This window comes from Antedon bifida, chromosome 1 (genome assembly GCF_963402885.1).
Source record: "Antedon bifida chromosome 1, ecAntBifi1.1, whole genome shotgun sequence".
Classification (NCBI taxonomy): Eukaryota; Metazoa; Echinodermata; class Crinoidea; order Comatulida; family Antedonidae; genus Antedon; species Antedon bifida.
Window position 1 is genome coordinate 11,509,801 of NC_136226.1, and position 22,392 is coordinate 11,532,192.

Consider the following 22,392-nt stretch of genomic DNA (forward strand, 5'->3'; position numbering starts at 1 on the left):
TAAATTTACCTTTATTTATCAAAAACATTAAAGAAAGTAGAAGTATTCCAAAAATAAATCAAGTTACGGTAAACCTGGATATGCCTGCTAATAATAATAATTGACCAAAAGTTGAATTAACTGTAAAACAATCATAACACCGCAAAGTATCTCTAAAATGACCATATAGATAATTAAATGCATCATCAAAGACACACGTTAGTTTATTTATGACCTCGCAATAATTGCTGACACAAGTTTGTAAAAATTGTGAAATCACGTTTCACCAACGATATGTCGTTTAAACTATTTATTCTAGAACAGTTTGTTGAAATAATATAATTGGTTTGTTTTAATTGACTTTCAAACAAGTGCCTTCAAAGTCCAACGATACGTAAATGAAAACAACATACTGACTATTTTTTTAAAGGTAATATATACAAGACAATTCTAGGAAATGATTACGGTAATATAGCCTATATAATAAAAAATATATTACAGTAAAGAATTAGCATCTACAACCTATAGTAATTGATTCCTCCTTAAATGTTGAACCGCAAAGTTCAGTATAGTTGGTACATCTACAATAGTATTACAATACATAATACCGGTACAGTATTAAATCAATTTTAAATTAAGTATAGTTCATTACTAAACTTAGATAATAGGCTTAAATAGTACAATAAATCATAAAATACAATTCAATGCTATAGTGAAATAATACACAGCAATGTTATTTAAAAACACCATTTCAGAACTACTGTGTCGTTACAGTGATATTGTCGTACAATAAACGTATAATAAAGACTATACATGAAAATATACTGAAATAAATATTAGTATCACACGAGTATAACATGGGTTCTTAAGCTCAAGGCATATCATAGAAAAATATTTTTGTATAAGTACATTTCGTAAAATAATCTCTTTAATACGATACAGAAAATATGTGTTTTAAGCATACATAGGGCCTACAGTCAATCTTTTTTTTAAAGAGGTAAAACAGTACAAACCGAAAATCCAATTATCCTAAACTGTAATATTATCACTAAAAGTCGAAATTACATTACCATTTTATCCACATTTTAAATTTCATTAAAAAAAGTTTGTACAAAATGTGCAGCACTGTCGTAAAAGGTGATAGTCTTAAATGAGATATATTTGAGATGTAAACAACATCAAAATCTTAACATGTAATTGAAATGGAGAATATTTACATTGGAATTGTCTCGAATGTTTTGTTTTGTTCACAAGAGAAAAAAGTTAATAAATTCGGGTTGGATGTACTCTACACAAGTTTTTTTCCATATTTACAACTCTTCCTATGTGACTGGTGTGCATCAAACAAACCAGTAATTTAGATAAAACAGAAGATGTATGTATCAGATGAAGATAATAGTGATAAATGTGGTTTTAAGCATTCTGGGCCTACACTGATAATCTTGAGAATAACACAACAATATAACCAATTTATTTTAGTTCAACTCATTGTTTACCAGATACACTTGAATTATCTATTTTTTTTAGGCTATTGGATCCTTTTGGATTTTAGCTGCTGCCTGGCCAGCATATATAATATTATGTAACCAATGTTTTAAAGACTTGTTTTAATTGTTCAGAAATGGTCCACCATCACAGAAACAGTTTTGGTACCAACAACTGTTTTCTGTGCTCTTTGCTCATCCTCATCAATCTTCAAGTTTTTCCATTTAGCTGGTTGACCTTAAAAAAATGTAAATTGAATAATCAATTTAAATGATGACAAAGGCTGTCAGAATGGTAATACTACATAAAACAAAGCATTTGAGTTGGTGGATGTGTAAGAACTTAAGAAAAGGTCTATGAATCTACCAAATCAAGTTAGTTGAGATAATAAAAGTTCATACCTGCTGGAGTATCACTTGACTTTAGGTTAAATGACCAACCATCCGGTGTCATTGATGTCTGATGAGGTAATCTCAGTTCCACTGGTACGTTAAACTTTAAGTTATGAGGTCCGCACATGACCAATGGACTCAAAAGTGTTTCACCTGAATAAAATAAAATAAAAACGGGATATTTATGATTTAGACTGATATTGTCCATGTCCTTGTCCATATCAAAACTAATATGGTAGTGATATGCCCAAATGTGGTACTGATTGTGTCCATATTTTTGATAGTGTATACAGAGCTTAACTCAATGGTAATAGAACCTACAAAAGAATAGCCCAAGTACAGTAAAACAATCGCTCACCTTTGTAGCTATCCAGTGGGGGTAGCATACTCTGATCTCGGCAAACTTTAAAATAAATCTCCTGTTTTACACCATAAGGTAGAGCCCCTTCTGGAATCACAATACTAACACCGGTCTCTTCCGATGTCAATGTACCTCCCCTGTGATCAAAAAATCCTCTAGCGGTAGCTAATACCGTCTGTCCGTCCATCTGGTCTGCATGTGTGTCTCTATACAATGAGGAAGATTCTTGGATTGGAATAAATTATACAGAAAGATATCTATGGTTTATGCAAGTCACTAAAATACTTCATTATTGTAGTTATCACTAGGTTGGTGGTTAACTTTGCTTCCCAACCAATCTCATGATGTTTAGTTCAATTCTGGCCTTATAAAGTACTGTAACTGCATTATTTTGGTTTTGATTCCACAGGTTTCTTATATATAATAACATTGTTTGCAGCAGTAAATTAGCTTCTTCGGCAGGGAAATTATCATTGATAATCTACCACTTATGCTTGGTTCCGACTAGGACGTAACGCAAAGACGTCAGCAGTTTGATCAATGACAAGTGGTTGATTATTTGAACTACATATTGTGCGTCATTTGTCAAATCACTTACGTTTTTGATTTGCATCCTAGTGGGAACCAAGCTTTAATGTTACACTGTTACATTAATTCACAGATTAGTGAATTATGTGGCCAACTAACCTATTTATTTCATATAATGCAGTACTGTATCAAATAACTTTACACTTTTTTATATGTAGGAATGTTTTATACTGTATTATAATCTATATATAAATTTTGGTTAATATATGTAATTCATTATTTACACATCATGCAAAAGTCTGACAACAGAATGTTAATGTTAAATTATATGGTTTGCTAGTATTATGATGTTATATTAATTAGGAAACATTATTTGTCTTAGTTTACCATCTTTACACACATAACAACCTTTCGTACATTTAATACAGTATAACAATTCATTTCAATGATTATAGAGTAAAATAAGGTTGTTCCAAGATTAATTATATTACCATGAACAAATAAAAGTTTAAATAAAATATGCCAAGGGAGATAAAAAAATATGTAATGTATGAAATAAATTGAATTACAAAATCTGGTGTAGGGTGGGGAATAAGAAAAGGAAAGAGATATTGTGCAATAATATCAATTAAATAATATAAAAGAGTAAATTAAATTGAAAAGAAGAGATACTAAAGTGCAACAATTTAATATGTAGTAACAGTAGTTTTTGACTTTTACAATAAAATAACATTTGAATAAGTTTGCAATTTGAGTAGGCTAGTATTTGTATAAGTCATGTGTTTGAATAGGAGTTATTGTTGATGCTAATGTTCTCATCTTTACAAATTTACATTTCTAGACAAGACACATTTGACTTATTCCTACATCACAGCCCAAGCAAAGAACACAATATATACAATGCATACATTTTTTTAAAGTAGCGCTTATAATTGTATCACTCACTGATGATTTTATATATAGTCTTTTTGTGCTACAAACATGGACAGGGACAGGGACATAGAGTCTATATAATCAGTAGGGTGTAACAAACATCAGAGCATGCTAGCAAACTATTCCATGGTTGTGACACTAAGCTGCTTGATGTATGAAGCAATATTGTGTAATTGAAGAGATTCTAGTGTAAAGATAGACAATAGGCTGAAAAATGTCATCTGGTTGATGGTGTGACAAGAACAATAGCACTTCTTCTTTGGTAACCAACAACCTTGTCAGGAAGGTGAAACACCCGTTAATTATGAAATCAGTTGATTTTGAAACATCCATTAATAATTAACTTTCGGGTTTTCAAAAAGGAAATTTTATGTGAGAATATAATGATAGTTTGTTAAAATGTATGTATGCAAACTCTGGAGAGGCAAAGAAAAAAAAGACAAGCCTCAAATTCTATTATAAATTTTATTGACAATTCCAAAAATCACAACCCTTTTACTACTACAGCTACTGTACAATCATTCATTTAAGAATTTTGTACCCTACGTACAGTTTATAAATCAATAAAAATGCTTCATTTTTTCGTAATGCATCTAAATTTACGATTTCTTAATTAGTGAAACTGCATATTTGTATACAAGATTAAAATCAATAATAAAATCAAATCTTTCCTATTCTCTCCAGAGTGTGCATTTTAGAAATATCATACCTATAAAAAGCATTCATTTGGAATGATATTTCTAATTGTAAATATGTAAAGTGTACTCAAAATGAAAAATTTTGCTTTTCATATTATGCCAATAGCTTTATGCACAGCGAATACAGATAACATTTATATTTAACATTAGTAGCAGAGATAGGCACAATTATGAAAGATGAAACATTACTTACGTGAAAAGCCTGATATGTAAGCAATATAGAAAGATAATAAGAGATAATAGTTTTGGTTGTCATTACGAAAAAACACAATGTTGTGTATTTGAGTTTTCTATGCAGCATAATATAATTTGTATCAATTTTGGAAAGATAAGAGGTACACTTTACAACTACTGCACTGACTCGGGTATTTCCCCCAATTAAAAATGAGTCTGTGGACTTTTAAATGATCAAAATGTAACAATATCAAATATGTCTACAATGCCAATGAAACATTTTGCATACAAAATGTGATGTATTTCATGGTGGATAGGATTATACCCCGAGTCAATACTAAATCTGAAGGGAAATAGAGAATAAGCTAATTTAATTTTTTTTTATCAAAATCACTTAATTATTGACTAAGAAAATAATTAATATATACAATAGTATAAACAATCATCTTAACATGAAGAAATATGTTGGTCTCCATGGTCTTAATAATAAACCAAAACATTTACTTTATCATAATGCTTTAGTTTGTGTCAATTTGCTGAATGCTGAAATAATTAATATAAAAGTAATTAACTATTCCTAGGGTTTTGCAATAAAATTAATTCAAATCTGAACACTACAATGGAAAAATATCTATTTTTCAATTTCATCACATAATCAATTTCAAATGAGTAAAACAGTTTACCCATGCATTTAATTTTCATCAAAAATATACATTACTCTAAGAAAATATTCTGACTTTCATTTACCAGTTTTTTTAAAAATATAAAATCACGATATTTCATTTAGGAATTGGCACTTTACAAAATAAGAAATAATTTCTTTTTTTAATTTAAAGAATTGTTTTCTCTACTGGTCAACTTAAAGCACCTAATCAAATACAAGAGGTCCGAGTTTTATTATTGTTACTGTACAGTCACTCCTTTTCAAAACATCCTAAATATCAACTCATAAATAAAACGGACTATACAGAAGAACAAGATGAAACAAGTGTTATGTGTGCATATTTTATATCGAATAAAAAAAGTGATTAATTTTGTGACTATAAATTTACTATGCGCCAAATATTACTTATATAATTAGGAACTTTGATCTAAGTATTTCCAAATAGAAAAATATATTTATTAATAATAATATAGTAAAGTTAAGCTAGATAATCTCATTGTTATCAGTAAAAGAATATTTCATTAAAATAAGTTTAGTATATACACTAATTGTATCATTTACTATGTAATTTTGTCAAATTTGATTGCTCTACAAATGGTAATATTATGAATCTATGTCCACTAGGAGATAATGAGACTACTATATTATTGTGCATAGATAGTTTTATCATTAGAAAGTGCAGTGTAGAAAGAATATTTTATGATGCTCAAAAATGATTAACTGAATGAATTTTGCTATTCAACCAATGGAATCTATCACCAATGTCACATGATATGAGAAACCACTTTGATGGAACTATTCACCACATGAATGGATATGGGATATTATTAACTGCATAATGTTCAGGACCAAATAAATATATGTGCTGTAAAAAGAATATAGCAAGGTATAGATTCATAGTGAAATATGAATGAAAAGAAAAACAGAAATGGTGAAATAAAACTGGGATAAATTTAACAAAAATGGAAATGGGAACTAAAAAAAAAAATGATAGGAATCCCACCCAAGATAAAAAAAACATTACACACACACACAAGGATAAAGCAGGGGAAATATGATGTGCCAATTACCCATTTTCAGCCTTATCCAAGTTGTCCTGGGAACCTTTTCCTTGAGGAGCTCTAGTTGTAAGAAGAAAGAGAATATATATTGAGTATTTATTAGTCATTTTGTTATACAATGACCATTATTAAAGCAATCCATCACAAAAAAAATTTCGCAGAGAGTAATTCGCAGTAGCATAATGTTTAAAACATAGTTAGGTAATAAATTTGGTTAATAAAAGTAGAATATCAATTTCAATGGTCAATAAATTTGGTCAATTTTTAAATATATCTAAGATACAATTTTTGTATGCTTTTAATACAAGACTATACAAAAATTGGTCCCTTAATAGAGGTTGCATGATCTAAAATTTCTACTGTATACCCATATATGGGCAATTGTTCATATAATGAGAATATAGATATTTAAAATGCTTAGAGAATAGAGAAAGTATTTTTTTTTAAATAATGTACTGTGCTTTGTAAGTACAGTAGCAACATAAGAGGCAAAGAATTTACCATTGTGTTCTTGCTATTTTTATGTTTCACAACGAACCAACAATGTTACAGCTTCAATACAGTTTAACCAAGAGGAAAATGAGAAATATTTACAAGGAAAAAATGAAGTACTGTACCTGGTCAAATCATTTCCTAAATTAATATCATTTATTTTTTCATTAAAAATGTTACAGTAATTATTTCCAGTGTGTGTATATAGGTACAGGTAATAATTTTTAAAGTTAATATCAAGATGTTGTTAGTAGTAATATACATGTTGTTGTAAGTAATTTAACATAAAAGTAATATAGAAAATGTTTTAAAATATTTAGCGAAAATGTTGTTTTGCAAATTCTTACTTTACAGATTTGAACGTATGTTCCGTTCTTAAGTCATTTGAGCGAGTACCCCATGCAGCCGGCGTGTACAAGCTGCTCTTTAAATAACTGCTACCGGGAGACTGATCTCTTCCACGTGTTTGTTCACGGTACTCCTTGTACGACTGTTTCTCGTACGGTGCTTTTGTGTTCAAAACACGATTGAATCCTTCAAATCCTTCGTTTTTAGGAGCACGGCCACGGCTAAATGGTCCTACAAGAAATAAACATTGTGATGTTGTGATCATTATTATGTTTATTATGTGTTTAAAACTTTTTAGATGTTAAACTTTCAATATCAAAGCCTAATTCAATACTATAAAGTAATTATTTTGAGTTCAATAAAATTAACTTTCATGCAGCATTTTGTAAAAAGCAAAAACATGTAAATAATTTTCAAATTTAAATATCTAAATAATTTAATCATATGGTCAGTATGAAAAATAATAGTGCAATAAAATCAATTTTTCTAACATTTAAAAACAACAAATAATTTTAAATAAACTTATTTAGCATTAATAAATAAATTACAAAAATGAATTACTGCACATGCGCTTTAGGAATAAACAAAATATTGCAAACAAATATATATATAATTTTAAATAAACACTACATAATTATAAAACAACTAAATATTATGTAGTATTGCAAAAATGCAACCTTATTTAGCATTAAAAAAAATGGTAAAACTGTTTCATTTAACATAGTTTAAAATCAAGAATATAGAATATTAACAGCAAAGACAGAAAAAAAAGAAAGTATTTCATGATTACTTACCATCTGTAGCAAAAAATAAAGAAACCCACAAAATCAAATTAACAATTTTAAAAAGAAATTTCAGAACAGTGAAGTATTAAGGGGAATTGGAATGATCTAAAAATCTTAGGCTAATAGTTCATGAATTCAACCCAAACAGCTAAAGAAAAAACATGAAGGCCTGTTCTGATGATATCTGACAATGTTGTAGGAAAATCTTTCCTAAATTTGTATACAATAAATTGGAATAAACAAGAAAAAATGGACTAACCTTCTTGAAGTCTATGATAAGAATTAATACGATGATCATTTTCACGGTTGAATGTGATACCAGGGTTCACCGGTTCCATTTTCGGGTCATAGTATGGACTTGCTGGGTCAGGTTTGCTGCTGCCATACTTGTTATTATTATCGCTGTTATATGATGAACCATTCACTCCATTGTATCTAGGTTCATCAGCATCAAATGTTGTCTCTGCTGGCGTTGCAGTCACATACGAATCAAGGTCCGTTTCTTTGGCAGGTTGCCAGTATGATGATCTTTCCTCGGTCGCATTTGTTGGTTGGATGTAGTCATCTTCAACACCAAAGGTTGTCTCCATAGCATGTTGGGGTTGACTGAAATTGGTGTGAACCGCTTGAGATTTTGATGGGTGCACAACAGCCTCTACCTTGACCAACTCTGGGATATCTCTTGAATCATTAGTAACCTTATTTGGTCGTGGCTTTACCTCTGGCTTTGAGTAGTCCATTAAGGTACTGCTGGTGAACTGTGTTGGGTCATACCTTGGTTTCGGTGCAGGTTTTGGTGGAAGGCTGTAGCTTGTGGTAACCGGAGATTCTACAGGAGGTTCAGGAAGGTCAACATTTACTTCAAAAGTTCTTGCATTTGATGACGGAGATGAGTATGACTGATGCATATAATTTTGTGTAATTGGTGAAGGCTCCATGATGACTGGTTCATCAAACGATGGTGCTGACTTTGTCATTTTTATTTCTGCTTCTTTTCGTCTTTCCTCCTGTTGTCTCTCAATTTCTCTGATGAGTTCTCTTTCCCGCTCTCGTTCTTTCTCCAACTGTTCACGTTTCTTTTTATTTTGAAGGTCTCTTTCTTGGCGTTCTCGCTCTCGACGTTCGATTTCCTCTCTCTCCCATCGCTCTTGTTCTTCCTCACGTTCTCTTTCTTCCCTGTCGCGTTCCTCTTTTCTCCTTCTGGATTCTGGTCGTCTTCTGTTTGGTGACGGTTTGTTTTGGGGTACATATCCTGTACTGCCATCACTCATATCACCACCATACTCTTCATCAGTGTCTGGATTATATGACTTGGGTTTGGGTCTGGATCTTTGTTCTCTTGGAGAAGGATAATCCTGAAAAAGAAATATTGTTGATATAGAAACAGTATGTTTAAACTCTCAATTTAAATGTTATCGAGAAATATTGTTTATCTAGGATAAAACACCACCATCTGATTTATAATATGAGAAATCAATACCATGGCATCTAACAAGATCCACAAGATGGTGGCAATTAATGGATTAGAATTACTGTACATAAAAGGTAACTTACGTCTGTAAACGAGTTAGGCAGAGTGTAATCATTCGACGGTCTGTAACTGTCTCGCACAAACTTGGGTGATGGTTTTTCTGCCTCATAGTCAGAATCGACGTACGTGGACTCTGCCCCGCTAAATGCAGATTCAGCATCGCTCTCGTAATCGCTGGGTAATGTGAGCTCTCCAACAACTGGTAGTTCTGGTTCTTGATCCTCTTTAGGCGTCTAAAAAATACAATAAACAATATACAAAGTTAAATTTTGCCCATTAACCATCACAAGTTTGTAAATTACAAACACAATGAAGAAAACTATGTATGTATGTACTTTAAATGTATGTATAAAATATTGTTATTGGTTTCTTTATTGCTTCTTTTTTAAAATATGCTACCTATAAAAACATATTTTTTAAACAATCAATATGAATATAATTAATTAAGACCTTTAATATTATAAAAATATAAAAGAAATGTTAAAAAATAAAATAATTACGGCATCAAAATATAAAGTAATTAAAACACAATTGTACGTACACTGACATCAGAAACCCAGATTGGTTTATTCTGTTCCTTCTGGATTGCATCCCGTGTAAGTGAAAACCATGGCACATCAGGACCAAGACGAACAGTTGCTAAAAGTTAAAACAAATTGGGTTTAGTACTGGACTTTAAGAATCCACTATTTTAGCTATGATTCTAAAGTAAAATTTACAGAACTTACCACTGAAAATATGCACAAACACCTTATTGAGGTTCTTTGCAGTTTGTGTCAATTTACGTGACCCACGGTTCTGTTCTGGTTCGAGATGTTTGCTACGTAACTGTTTGACTGTAGTGCGGTTATCTGGTCTTAGGAAAACTACAATCGGATAGAACTGGGCGAAATTGAGCCGTTCTACAGCATTTGGAGTGATGTCAAGAATGCAGTGCTTGCCCTGGATAATGAAAGACAAAGTTATTAAGATTTTTGATCAGCATGTTCACTATATATCGGCTTTGGTAAAAGGCGGCAATCTTATAAAGTATTCTAAAATTCCCCACGTAACACCAACAGAACCCAGTGGACAATTTTCTCATTAACTAATTTCTTTCAATTATTTTGAATTTGAACATATTGTTTACTATACTGTGGTAGTAACCTTTTGTAATGAAATTAATACTAAAACCACACACAGGCAGGCTTTAATTTAGTTCATTAACAATTACCTAAGAGAGTTCAATTGAGTTTAAGAAGGCAAGGATTAAACACACTATATTGCCTGTGGCATACCTTGTATGATACACAGTATCACCATAAAGCTTATTCATAGTAATTTGTGGCACTTGTGGTTTTTAATTCCTGTATACATTTTAGCTTACACTATTGTGAATTGTGGCACTATTGTCAAGTACCATTGTTTAACCAAAAACAGTAGACCAAATTGATTGTATCTTATTATGTTTTAAAGATAAATAAACTATTTACCTTGCCCATAATTTCTCTGATAGCATGCACTTTAATAGTTCCCTGAGCTTCACTTTCCTCTCCTTGATTGTCTACAGAATATTTAAAAGAAATATAATTCATTTCTATACAATATACAACTTTGTATAGACAGCATAAGAAGCCCAAACATGCCAGTTTCAGAATCCTTTCTCTTGGGCCTATCATTAATTCACCAAATTTTAAAGCATAATAAAATAAATCTGGTTAAAACTAATTTGCTAAAATGGAAACCAAAATAATTTTCAAGCTAGTTTAGGTATATTTTCACTGTAAATGTAAAACGTTTTAAGCATTTAACAGCATTTTCAAACTATCGCACACATAACTGTTTGGGACACGCCCTGTAAACGCTAACAGTAAAAAACACACATTCCAGAAAATTCTCTATGAACACATAAAAGCTCACATTACATAACAGGCTCTGTGAACACCTAATTATATTTATACCTTTTTGTACTTATCAGTGAATTCCCAACAATAATATCGCCTATCAATATTATGAATGTGATAAGCAAATACTAAAGAAAAACATTCCCAAACACACTAAATGTAATAATCTGGTGGATAATGTAAAAATACTCAACATGATCATAAAAATAAACTACAAATGAAATATAGGAGTATGTTGATATAATAATATAAACTTAAACCCAAATAAATTCTGCAATTAATAAATAAACAAAATTAAAATAATCATAAATATAGTAACATTCAGATGATGTGAAACACACATGCATCGGTTAACATGATCACAACGTTAGAGTGACATTCACATCAAACTTATGTCAATTTTGTTTTAAAAGTTTAAAACAATGAATTGGTCAATTTTAATTGTTTTTGCTACATAAAAAATATATTGACAAATCATTTAGTATAACGAAAAGAGAGAGAAACTCTGAACCACACCTAATAAATTGGGCGCTTACAGAAAAAATCTGTGTGTGAACAAAGTTTGTTTAAGCCATAAATCAAACTTGGGACGTTCTGCTTGATATGCAGGCCTACATACAATTAAACCAAATCAGATTTTAACATAACATGTGGTCTTATGTCTGCATATCAAGCAGAATTGACAGAGTTTTACAAGAATTTCCAGCTTTCAAAGATGTTCTTGTCTTTACACACAAATGAATAAATACACAATTAGTAATATTACATGCACTATTTGTGCAGGGATATATACAAAACAAAAATACATTGTGTGAAAATGTAGGCCTTAACCACAAAGAGTAATATATAGTATATATATACAAATCAATATATAAAAAAAGTTAATATAATGTTTTTCAAGTAATATTTTTAGTCTAATTAACTGTGGTTACCATATACACAGTGGTTTGATGTAAATTATATAGGGAGTAAAACCAATGCAGATGGGGCTAGCAAGCTATAACATGAAGCTGGTTTTCAAAACAAACTATCATTAAAATATTATTAAGGTACCTTTCTTAGCTGGAGGGTGAATAACTTTCCAAGAAGGCAAATAAAAAAGAAATATAATCAATTTGACTAAAAACATAAATTGCTTGGCATATAATGATATATAGAAAATGAAGTCTTGTATACAATATTTAATATTAAAAACAAAAACATTTCATTCATTCCAGATGTGGAATGAATTCAATTCAAATTACAGTATGTTATATCTCTGTAACATTAATAGTAGTAAATTTAACAGTTTTTGTTACAGAAAAAAAATGAAGAGTGGAATACCATGAAGGGCTTCCCAGAATAATAAAGGGAAACATATGAATGTAGTCCTCTATAGAATACTACATGTAGATAATATAATGGGCATTTATAGGATATAAAACATGATTTAACACTTACATGGAGATTCAAACTTCTCATCAAATTCAGCAAGCAGTTTCTCACGAGCAATGTCAGCAAGAGGTCCGAACAATACGACAGGACGAACAAATTCGGCTACAAAGAATGAATGTAGTATATTGAAAATCATTAGATACAAATTTATTGTTAAGCAGCTATTCAATTGGTTTAGTTTATTTTGTATTTAAAGATATTTTTTTCCCAACACAAAACATTTATTATGGAATGAAAAAAGTTTTATGTTATTTGAAAAAACTGGTACAAGATTAGGTTTATAACCAAAATAGGAATACAGGTATGTCTGCATTATGTGCAATCTGGCTTTATGTTTGTACAAGTAATGAATACAAATACTTACGATCTTTAAGAACAACTCTTTCATACGGTGGGAATTTAGGTGGTGTTCCTCCTAGGAAATAAATAGCATTGAATCATTAAGTGACAAAAAGGGTATTGAAAAATAAAAGAGAATGAGGATTAGTTAATAAGATGTAGATGTAATGTTGAACCAAACATTTAAGAGGAATAAATGTACTTTTCTGACTCTAAATATGAACTCTCAGTTGTTGGTCCTTACCAAACACAACTTTGTCCCATTCATCTTTGATGAGATTCTTTGTACTTCTGAATGATTTCTGACGTCGCCTGAAGAAACTGCTACGTCCTCCACCGGTAGGCTGTGGTTTCATGTAGTAGTCTGGTGGCTGGGATGAGGCCAGCTGCTCAGCTCTGAAAATAATATTTAATCATTTCAGATGCAATGGTTAATATTTGAGGCAATTGTTATTTAACAAGCTTCATTGCTAATAAGTAAGTTGCTAATAAAAATACATTTTTAGTTACATTTTGTGTGTTAGAGAATTTCCTAGATTTTCACTGTAAAAAAAAAAGTTCACTTACCGACTGTTGTTAGGAATGATACCGCGGGCCTCCTCACGTTCATCAACTCCAATCTTTAAGGCGTACCACCATCCTACCATACCCTCATACATCGTATCAATCACACGGAAGATGTTATTTTTGAAAAAAGTGATCTGTTCTGCACCCTGACTTTCGTAGTTGAAATGTGTGCGTACATAGAAATCATCACCTTTACCAGATTTCATGACGTCATCACACACTGTAACAAAATTAACCAATAAGGCTTATGATCAAAATATGAAAAAGAAAAACTGAGATTCACAACAAATGGCAAGGAAATTTGGGTCCTTAGATATAACGATCGCTTTTTTATTATTTATAAATCATGACATGACATCTTTATAATCATGACATCATTTGATTGAAAATATAATTTTCATCAAAGGCAGCATAAATGGTTAATATCCTATAGTTCTAGATTGAAAACTGTTTGGATTTCTTTTGTTTCATGTTGGAAAAAATGTTCATTTATCTTTATCGTCGATCATTATCATCTTAGTATAAATGGGCCTTAATAGTGTTTTAGAAATAAAAGTTTACTGTAGCAAAGAAATGAAAGGAAAAAAATATACAGTGCCAATACAATTTGGTTGTTATTCATTTTTCTCTGTTATATTAGAAATGATTTATGAACATGAAATTAATTTATTTCAATATAAACAATAAATAATTCATCTGTCCCTTTAAATCAGCAACATTAGAAAGGGATGAAAAAACAATAGACAATTCTTACTTTTCTTATCATAACGGCACACAAGTCTAATCTCATTTGTGAGACTAAGGAGCAACAGCACAGCATCTTCCTTGGTCATTCCAAGCAGGCTTGTGTCGTTTACCTGCAAAATCTGATCACCTTCATGTACTCCGGCCTTTTCTGCAGCACTGCCAGGCTGCATTGCTGCCACAAAGATGCCTGTCGAGTTGCCTCCTACGAGTTGAAGGCCGATACTCTTTCCTTTGATAAAAGAGACATGTCTTTCCTCTGATCCTGGGGTAACTGCCGGTGGATCATAGCTTGGAGTAGGTCTAGGTCGGGATGTTGGTGTTTCTTCCTGATAATAATCATTGACACCTGGTGGTGGTGGTGTTGACATTATAATACTGAATTAAAGAAACAAGCACTCATTAGTATTGATCTATTTGATCATTAATATAAAACTAATGAATGTTTATGAGTTGGAAGGTGAGAGTATGTCATGAGTTGAAAAATTGACTGCTCTATTTTTAACATGGCGGAGTAGAGTTGGAAATGGAATATGGTTTCAGCAATTGGCCAACCAAACATTGTAAACCAGTTTGAAGCCATGTCCTCTACACTGTCATGCACCAATAAGCCTGCATACCAACATAACATATTTTTACATTATTCATTTCATTGACATTCATTCATTGACATTAACTGATTTACAGTGGCCATTTCGAAGAGACTTAACTCTGTTGGCATCACTTTTCTGTACAGATAACTCTCTAGCACATCTATGATACCTCAATGTGTTTATATAAGGTGTGACAAAAATACTGAAATACACCAGTAAATAAGTTTTGAGTACAAACCTTTCTGGCTGTGGTTTAACGTGAAGCGGAGATTCAGGAGTAAAGATAGGAAGTTCTGAAAGATGACATTCACCGATTTGTTATTACTGTCAATATTATGTACTTTTAAGTAGGCGACTTTATATCAATAAGTAACTACTTAAATTCAAAGTCTGAGCACTGATATGTCAAAGAAACTTAAATTATTTTCCATTTTAATATTAAAAACATACAATTATTGTTCATGTTGAGCACTCATCACACATGTGTATACCTACTTCAAACACTAGTAACCTAGTATAGTACAATGATACCTATAGCAGATAGATGTAGCTGCGCCTAGATGAAGATTGCTGGAGTGAAGACTAAGTTCTACCCAGTTGAAAATTTCCCTTAGCATCAACACTAAAGTTATTTCTATATTTTCTAGTTTTAAAATTAACTATATGTTTACATTGTGACAAAAACCTAACTTTTGTTTAAAACTGTTCTTTTTAAACAAAGTAAACAGTCGCACTATTAAGGAATAATTCAGAGTTCAAAAATAGGAAAAAACATAAAGTATCAATAAATGAGGCAAACAGTTAAAAAGAGGATAAAGAAACTAGAAACGCAAGCAAATCAGGCAACAAGCAGTCGACATCCAATAAAATAAAAATTCACAACAATAAAATTGTATTGAATGAGGAATAAATATACGATTTGAATTTTCACACAACAATAATAACATTCATTTTGCCCTATAGTTATTTAGTCATGCTAAGGGGTGTAAATAGTTGTTATAACAAGATAATTTCTTTTTATTGTTCTTTCAATCAGTGTCAAACTGATGGCATTCAACAAGCATGTTTTATCATACGTTTTATATCAACATGGGCGGACGTAATAATATTACCTTTTTATAAGCTTAGACTTCTGTGGAAGACAAATTAATTGACAAATCATATTCACTAATTTTAAAACTACATAAACATTATTCAATAAGCGGTGGAACGTGGATGCTACACAACAGTCCTGCTTCAAAAACTTCCACATTTAAGCAGTGAACAAAAAGCACTTTCTTGCATCATTAAATAGCAGTTCAGCTGATGTTGACATTTTGTTTTTAAATAGTTTTAGCTCTCTCTCTCAAAATACACATTCTTCCACTCATATATATTTAAAAGATGAATATTCAGAAACTTCAATAAGCTTGAATAAAGACAATCTACAATACCAAATTAGCATGTGTTTTCAATCATATTTTAACTTTTACAAATCATTACCTGGGTTTGGTCCATCAGGGGGTAGTCCATTTACTTCAGGCTTGGAAGGGCTATCGTCTGGAGGGAGAGGTAAAGTACCTACATACGGGTCATCTGGTTCATCTGGTTCATCTGGATTATACCCAGGAGGTAGTGGAGTATCAGGACTGAAATTAATTTCATAATACAAAGCACTTGGTTAGTCAACTTTATACTAGTTCTTTATAAATAGTGCTTTCAAAATAGTGTGAAACTGTACGACTCAGTAGTGTGTGTTATACTCTAAAATAGAGTACTCATTTAAGTGCCAGGTAACCTATTTGAAAAATAAAAGTTACTTTCTATTTTCCCTATATACATACTCAACAACTTCTGGATCTGGCTTTGGGGGTGTTCTTGGCCGTTCAGGTTCATCTGGTTTCTTCTTCTTTGGCTCTTTTTTGATGTCCAATAATAATGATCCACGTGAATTCTGTATCAATTTTTTGGCATCGGGCAAACTCATGGCTTCAATAGGCATACCATTAATCTGCAATTGCAATGAAAATTACTACACTTAATAATATTTACTTACACTTTTATTATTAAAGTTGTTCAATATGCTTTAGGAAAAATACAACTAAACACATGATATGATGAAAGAAAGCAATTAGATTTAGTAATATTCATTGAGTGTTCATTCAGATGAAAATTGAAAGACGTTTTACACTTTTTTTTTTTTTACTTTATTTTACTTTATTTAAAAAAATATAAATAATAAACAAGAATTATCGCCACCACAAACAGGTTTTAAAGAAATGATGATAGGTACCATTATCTGACAAAAGGGCTATATACAAATGTCTTCTTTTCGTAATTGTACTCCTCTCTTCGAAGATAGATCCAATTGTGCCAAGCACGAAATAGACCATGATTAAAGTTTATGATTTAGGACAGGGCTAGTCGTCGAAAAATGATAGTGCACCAATCCAATTGAAACTTACCGCAACAATGTTATCGCCAGTTACGAGACCTGCATTTGCTGCACTACCTTCAGGGTTCATATCTTCTATAAACAGTTTGATGGCCAACTTCATGCCAAACCCACCACGGTCTTTATGTAGCTCAACACTTTGCACGTTGGATGCACCTCCTGGACCATCTTGACCTTCTATCATCGGCCGTTTGATGTGCTGTAATAATTCATTTTAAATTATTTATATAAATAAGAGTAATAAGCTTAAAAAGTGAAACAATTATTGTTGAGATTGATGTTGGCAATAATAATAAGCTTTGCCAATCATTTGTCTTTCACTATCGATGGCATATTGTAGATTTTCCAGAACTTAAATATCCATGTAGTATTTACTTTCTTAGTTTGTAATCATGTGCAAATTACATCACTTTATGTAATTAATGACTTACCAGTGTGACTGTATTTCCACTGTCTCTGAGGGCCATGATTGCCTCTTCATGTTCTACACCTTCCATACTTTTGTTATTGACAGCTATAACTCTGTCATTCACTCTAAAATCAACAAACCAAGAAATAACCTTTAATATCATTAGCTAAACTTAAAAATCTACTTGAAGTCAAACTTTTAGAATAGTTACCTGATATGCACTCAAGTAACCTTGGCAACCTCAAATTCAAGAAATAACTACAGTGTACAGGGGTACTGTATATCATCACCAATAATTAACTGATTTTAGAATTGCAAAATGCTAAAAAAGTTTTTTTCCATGTCTTTCAATAACCAGTTCTTCTAAGTGTATGTTATGTTTTTTGAAGGGCAAATACACTGCCAACTACTCAATCTTAAATCAATAAAGTAATTCGCATGCTTCCCTGATAAACCTCTATATCTACTTCTGGCTAGACAAGTCAATAGATTGGAATTTACACAAGTTTTTATGAGTGGGTGAGGTATATTGAACTGAAACAGTCAATATAGAAAACAGAAAGTATTTGAAGAAACTGTTTAATAACCTATCTGACAATAATAATAATACAGAATCATATTGTACCATATTGTTTTTTCACAAGCGTTCTCAATGTACATAGTATAAAGTACAAATTACTTCAGAGTAGAAAAAAACATCTGACAATATTGTACCAATTATATAATTGTTTTGTACTGACCTGACCAGGTGTTCGGCAGGGCCTTTAGTCAACACATCTGAGATGACAATAGCATCTTCTTCTGTCATGTAATGTGGATTGTCTTTGCCACCACTAATGGCAATGCCAAATCCCATACCACTCTCCTACAATGAAATGAATATAATAATGTTATCATGATGTTGAATTAGTATATTCAGTACGGAAAATTACGGTGAGAATAACCTAATTATCTATGCATCTGGGTGGTAATAAGCTTTAGTTTCAGTAATGAAATTGTGATTGATGTCATATAAAGCAACAATCTTAATAATATGCAAATGATGACAATGATAATGATGACAACTTGAGATGCAAAATTCGTTCAATATCATAGTATTATATATAACTACAGGTAAACTTACCCTATTAATTTTCACAACCAATGTCTCCCACATGAGTTGAGACTATATATAAAAAAAAAAGAATCACATTTGTAGCATAATTCAATTTACTAATACAGTAGACAACATGACATTAATCAAGGTAATACACGGTGCGCAAATAATTTCAGTTTTGACAAACAAAAAACCAGATTCACAAGGACTTTAATCTAGTTCAACCAAAAACATATTCTTAATGATTCCCACATTCCTACTTTGTTGTCATGCATTCTGAAAACCAGATCATGATTCCGATTGGTAGCAGGTAATATAAAAAAGAAGTGGAAGAGTTGATTGTATTTAGTGTATTTAAGTTTAATGTAAACAGTCTTTTAAAAGTCTGTATTGGACTCATCTGTTTATGGATGGTGAAAGGGAAGAAATTAGAGATTGAATTATGAATCTACAGCTAACCCAACTTAAGCAAATAGTATATACGAAATTACAGAGTAAAAGTTACAGTCAACTCTCCCAATACCTGACACCTTTGGGCTGGCCAAATATGTCTGGTTTTCCAGAAAGTCTGGTAATCGGTTTTTAATGGTAAAATTGAATTTGGGACTGTTTGGTATTGGGAGAGTTTCCAGTTTTAAAGGAGCCGAGTACAACATTTGGCCAAAGTCTTTTTGCCCAAATTTAGACTAATTTCAGGGGTGGGATTATACTCAAGCATGGGATTATATTTGGGCATCTATACAGTAATACAAGGGAAGAGTGAAATCATCACTCTTTCCTGGTATTAGCATATTTTTTAAATTATCTCAAAACTCGCTTAACAATGTGCATCCATGAGGAAGTATATTAATAAGATGTGCATTGATTTGTAATTTGACCCGATGTAACTGAATGCTTTGCAATGTCATATCCAGCTGAGTTTAGTCGCCATGTTGTACAATACATACACAATCAACCGCACCAAATCATAACATTTTCAATTATAAATAATTGCTCCATAAAACTGTTCATAAAGTTTTGTGTACTACAAAAAATATTTTATTAACTGTACCATTTATATACTGTATATTTATTTTATTTGCGGAAAGATTAAATATCTGTTAAGGCATATGAACAACACCTTTTAAAACTTGATACCATTCTATCCACATCCATAATAAATCCATGATGCTTTAGAATCTAACAAGTTTCAAAACTAGATTTTAAATATACGTTACTTACTTTTCTTGAATGAACAATTCCTAATAACATTATTTCCAAATTATATATGTAATTTTAAAATACTATCCTGCCTTTTTATGTTTGTCACTTAACGAAACATGTTAACAGCACACTACACTGCGAACAAGTGTGCAAAGATTCCAATTGGTTGCAACCAGCACCCTGGTATAAAATTACAAGAGCGATGCCAATTTGTAGGCAAGCAAATCCCTTATTCCCCTATGGTATGATTCCTAATACACTGATGTGGACAACGGAGGCCAATTATGAACATAACAGTGCTATAAAACAGTCACAACAGGCCCCATTGAATTCAGAAAAAAAAATAGTCCCTATTATTATGGGATAGCTGCTTTATGCACAAAAGACTTAAGAGAAACAATGCAATTTGAGGTCTATAATTGAACCTTCAGAAAGAGGGATTAGAAGACTTGGGCTACTGAAATTGTGTAAACCCAGTTAAGCATACTTTCACTTATTGTTCTTAAAACCATTCACAATATGGCTGTAAAAGATTTACTGTTAAATAAAGATGACATAGGTCTACTGAAGAATCATAGTCATAGTATCTTTACAACTGTATTTGTCCATTAAAAAGAAGTTAACAGGAACTTGCTTTGAAACGTAATTTCATTATAAATATATACTGTGGATAAAACAGTAAAAATACACAGAAAATTGAATCAACATAGTACAGCTTAGAAATTAAAGTAAACCTTTACTAGTAAAAGCTTTATAAGGAAACTATAATTGACCTGTCACTTTCATATAATCCATCCTCATAATTACCCTATTATTGTAATTAAATATTAATTATTCTGGAGGCCTCAACCACTTCTTTATAAAACTTTATGCAGTTACTGCAGTAAAATACATTTTTTTTTGTTTTTTTATGCAATCATTGTTTATTGCAGTGAATTAAACTCATGAACTTCTGCAGTAACTGCAGTAGAATAAATTGAAAACAGTAACCGCAATTATTGAATGCCTGAAAGTTTACTACAGTTTCTCCATTTTTTGCATGAATCTTCCAGAGATTCAGAAGAATTAATGTTGGAATGTCAATGAATTTTACTTCCTGAATGCATATCTTTGGTATTAGGTCATCATACAGTTTGTTTTTCTATTTTTGGACCACTATATTAGCAAGCCTGTTACATTGTTATAAAGTAACCTTTACATTTATTTGAATGTGGCATTCATTTAAAAATCCAGAACAAAATACTATAGGAATTTTACCTTCAATCTCAAAATTTAATTTTTTTAAACGTTACAAATTTATTGAGTTTTTTTTTCTATATACAAAGAATGTTTTTTGTCTTTTTAAATTAGTCAATTATATAGAATGTAAATGATTAAATAATGTACTTCAACACAAGCCTAAAAGTTGAAAGTGTAAAAAATGTTTGACTTGAAACCACATGCCTATCTTTTATTTTTCCCTATGGAAATCAATTATCCCAAAGTTGAAATAATTTGTACAGACAAGAGAAAAGTAGAACACTCTCTACTAATTTTGAACTGAAGTAGTAGAATTAAATAAACAAAGGCTACAATGTTTGCTAACCATAAAAAGAAAATGATAATAAATCATCATCAACATGGCTCCTTTGACCTAAGCATTACGGCAAAATCTATTGGGTATCCAAGTTACTATTTTAAGCTTCAACTTTGGGACAACAGTTGGCAACATCCAAAAGAAAAAAATCATATTATTTACAAAACGCATAAGCCTACGTGTAGTTTTAGGTGTTTTCAAAAAAAGAATTCCAATGTTTGTCTACAGTACAACTTGTAGCAATGAAATGGAGGGATGAAGAGTTGTCCATACAGTACTTGTGGTCTAGTAGTAGAGCATCCATCTGCCTAGCAAGCAGAAGTTCAAGTCATAATTGGGACAAATTGTTTAACCCTCACACACTCTCAATATCACTCACAGCGTTAAGGTGGCATTATGTAAGCGGCGTATATATTTTGTGTCTGAACTAGGCCCTGAATTAGTGTTAGGGAGCTGTTACTGTATGCCTTGCGTTAGATAACAAACCTAACGCCATGAGTCTGAACATACTCTTAGTTTAATTTGGATCTTACCTGAGATATACTTAAATTATTTCGACTTCCATGTTGTCCCCTTTTCTTACGAAAAAATGAACTCCTCTGCTTGTTGGATTGCCCACCTCCAGTGGATCTCCCTCTGCTGAAATTGCTACCAGAATGTCTGAAAAGACGAAAAGAAACTTA

At 31.4% G+C, this 22,392-nt stretch overlaps 1 protein-coding gene across 2 annotated transcripts in view; it reads right to left on the minus strand.

The window, feature by feature from the left end:
- Positions 1-22,392, minus strand: part of LOC144841855 (tight junction protein 1-like) — a 38,232-nt gene continuing 15,840 nt past the window's right edge. For both annotated transcript variants that reach the window (XM_078698121.1, XM_078698128.1), the window contains exons 3-26: positions 22,243-22,369; positions 18,958-18,999; positions 18,575-18,699; positions 17,857-17,959; positions 17,436-17,624; positions 16,815-16,981; positions 16,474-16,619; positions 15,230-15,284; positions 14,409-14,776; positions 13,655-13,874; positions 13,332-13,483; positions 13,113-13,163; positions 12,755-12,850; positions 12,368-12,391; positions 10,904-10,974; positions 10,160-10,373; positions 9,973-10,070; positions 9,455-9,664; positions 8,160-9,255; positions 7,115-7,346; positions 6,285-6,335; positions 2,215-2,423; positions 1,866-2,009; positions 1-1,701 (exon numbers count right to left, since the gene is read on the minus strand). In XM_078698121.1, coding sequence (XP_078554247.1) covers positions 1,595-1,701; positions 1,866-2,009; positions 2,215-2,423; positions 6,285-6,335; positions 7,115-7,346; positions 8,160-9,255; positions 9,455-9,664; positions 9,973-10,070; positions 10,160-10,373; positions 10,904-10,974; positions 12,368-12,391; positions 12,755-12,850; positions 13,113-13,163; positions 13,332-13,483; positions 13,655-13,874; positions 14,409-14,776; positions 15,230-15,284; positions 16,474-16,619; positions 16,815-16,981; positions 17,436-17,624; positions 17,857-17,959; positions 18,575-18,699; positions 18,958-18,999; positions 22,243-22,369 — 4,297 coding nt within the window. In that variant the 3' untranslated portion in view covers positions 1-1,594. The remainder of the gene's footprint in view (positions 1,702-1,865; positions 2,010-2,214; positions 2,424-6,284; positions 6,336-7,114; positions 7,347-8,159; positions 9,256-9,454; positions 9,665-9,972; positions 10,071-10,159; positions 10,374-10,903; positions 10,975-12,367; positions 12,392-12,754; positions 12,851-13,112; positions 13,164-13,331; positions 13,484-13,654; positions 13,875-14,408; positions 14,777-15,229; positions 15,285-16,473; positions 16,620-16,814; positions 16,982-17,435; positions 17,625-17,856; positions 17,960-18,574; positions 18,700-18,957; positions 19,000-22,242; positions 22,370-22,392) is intronic.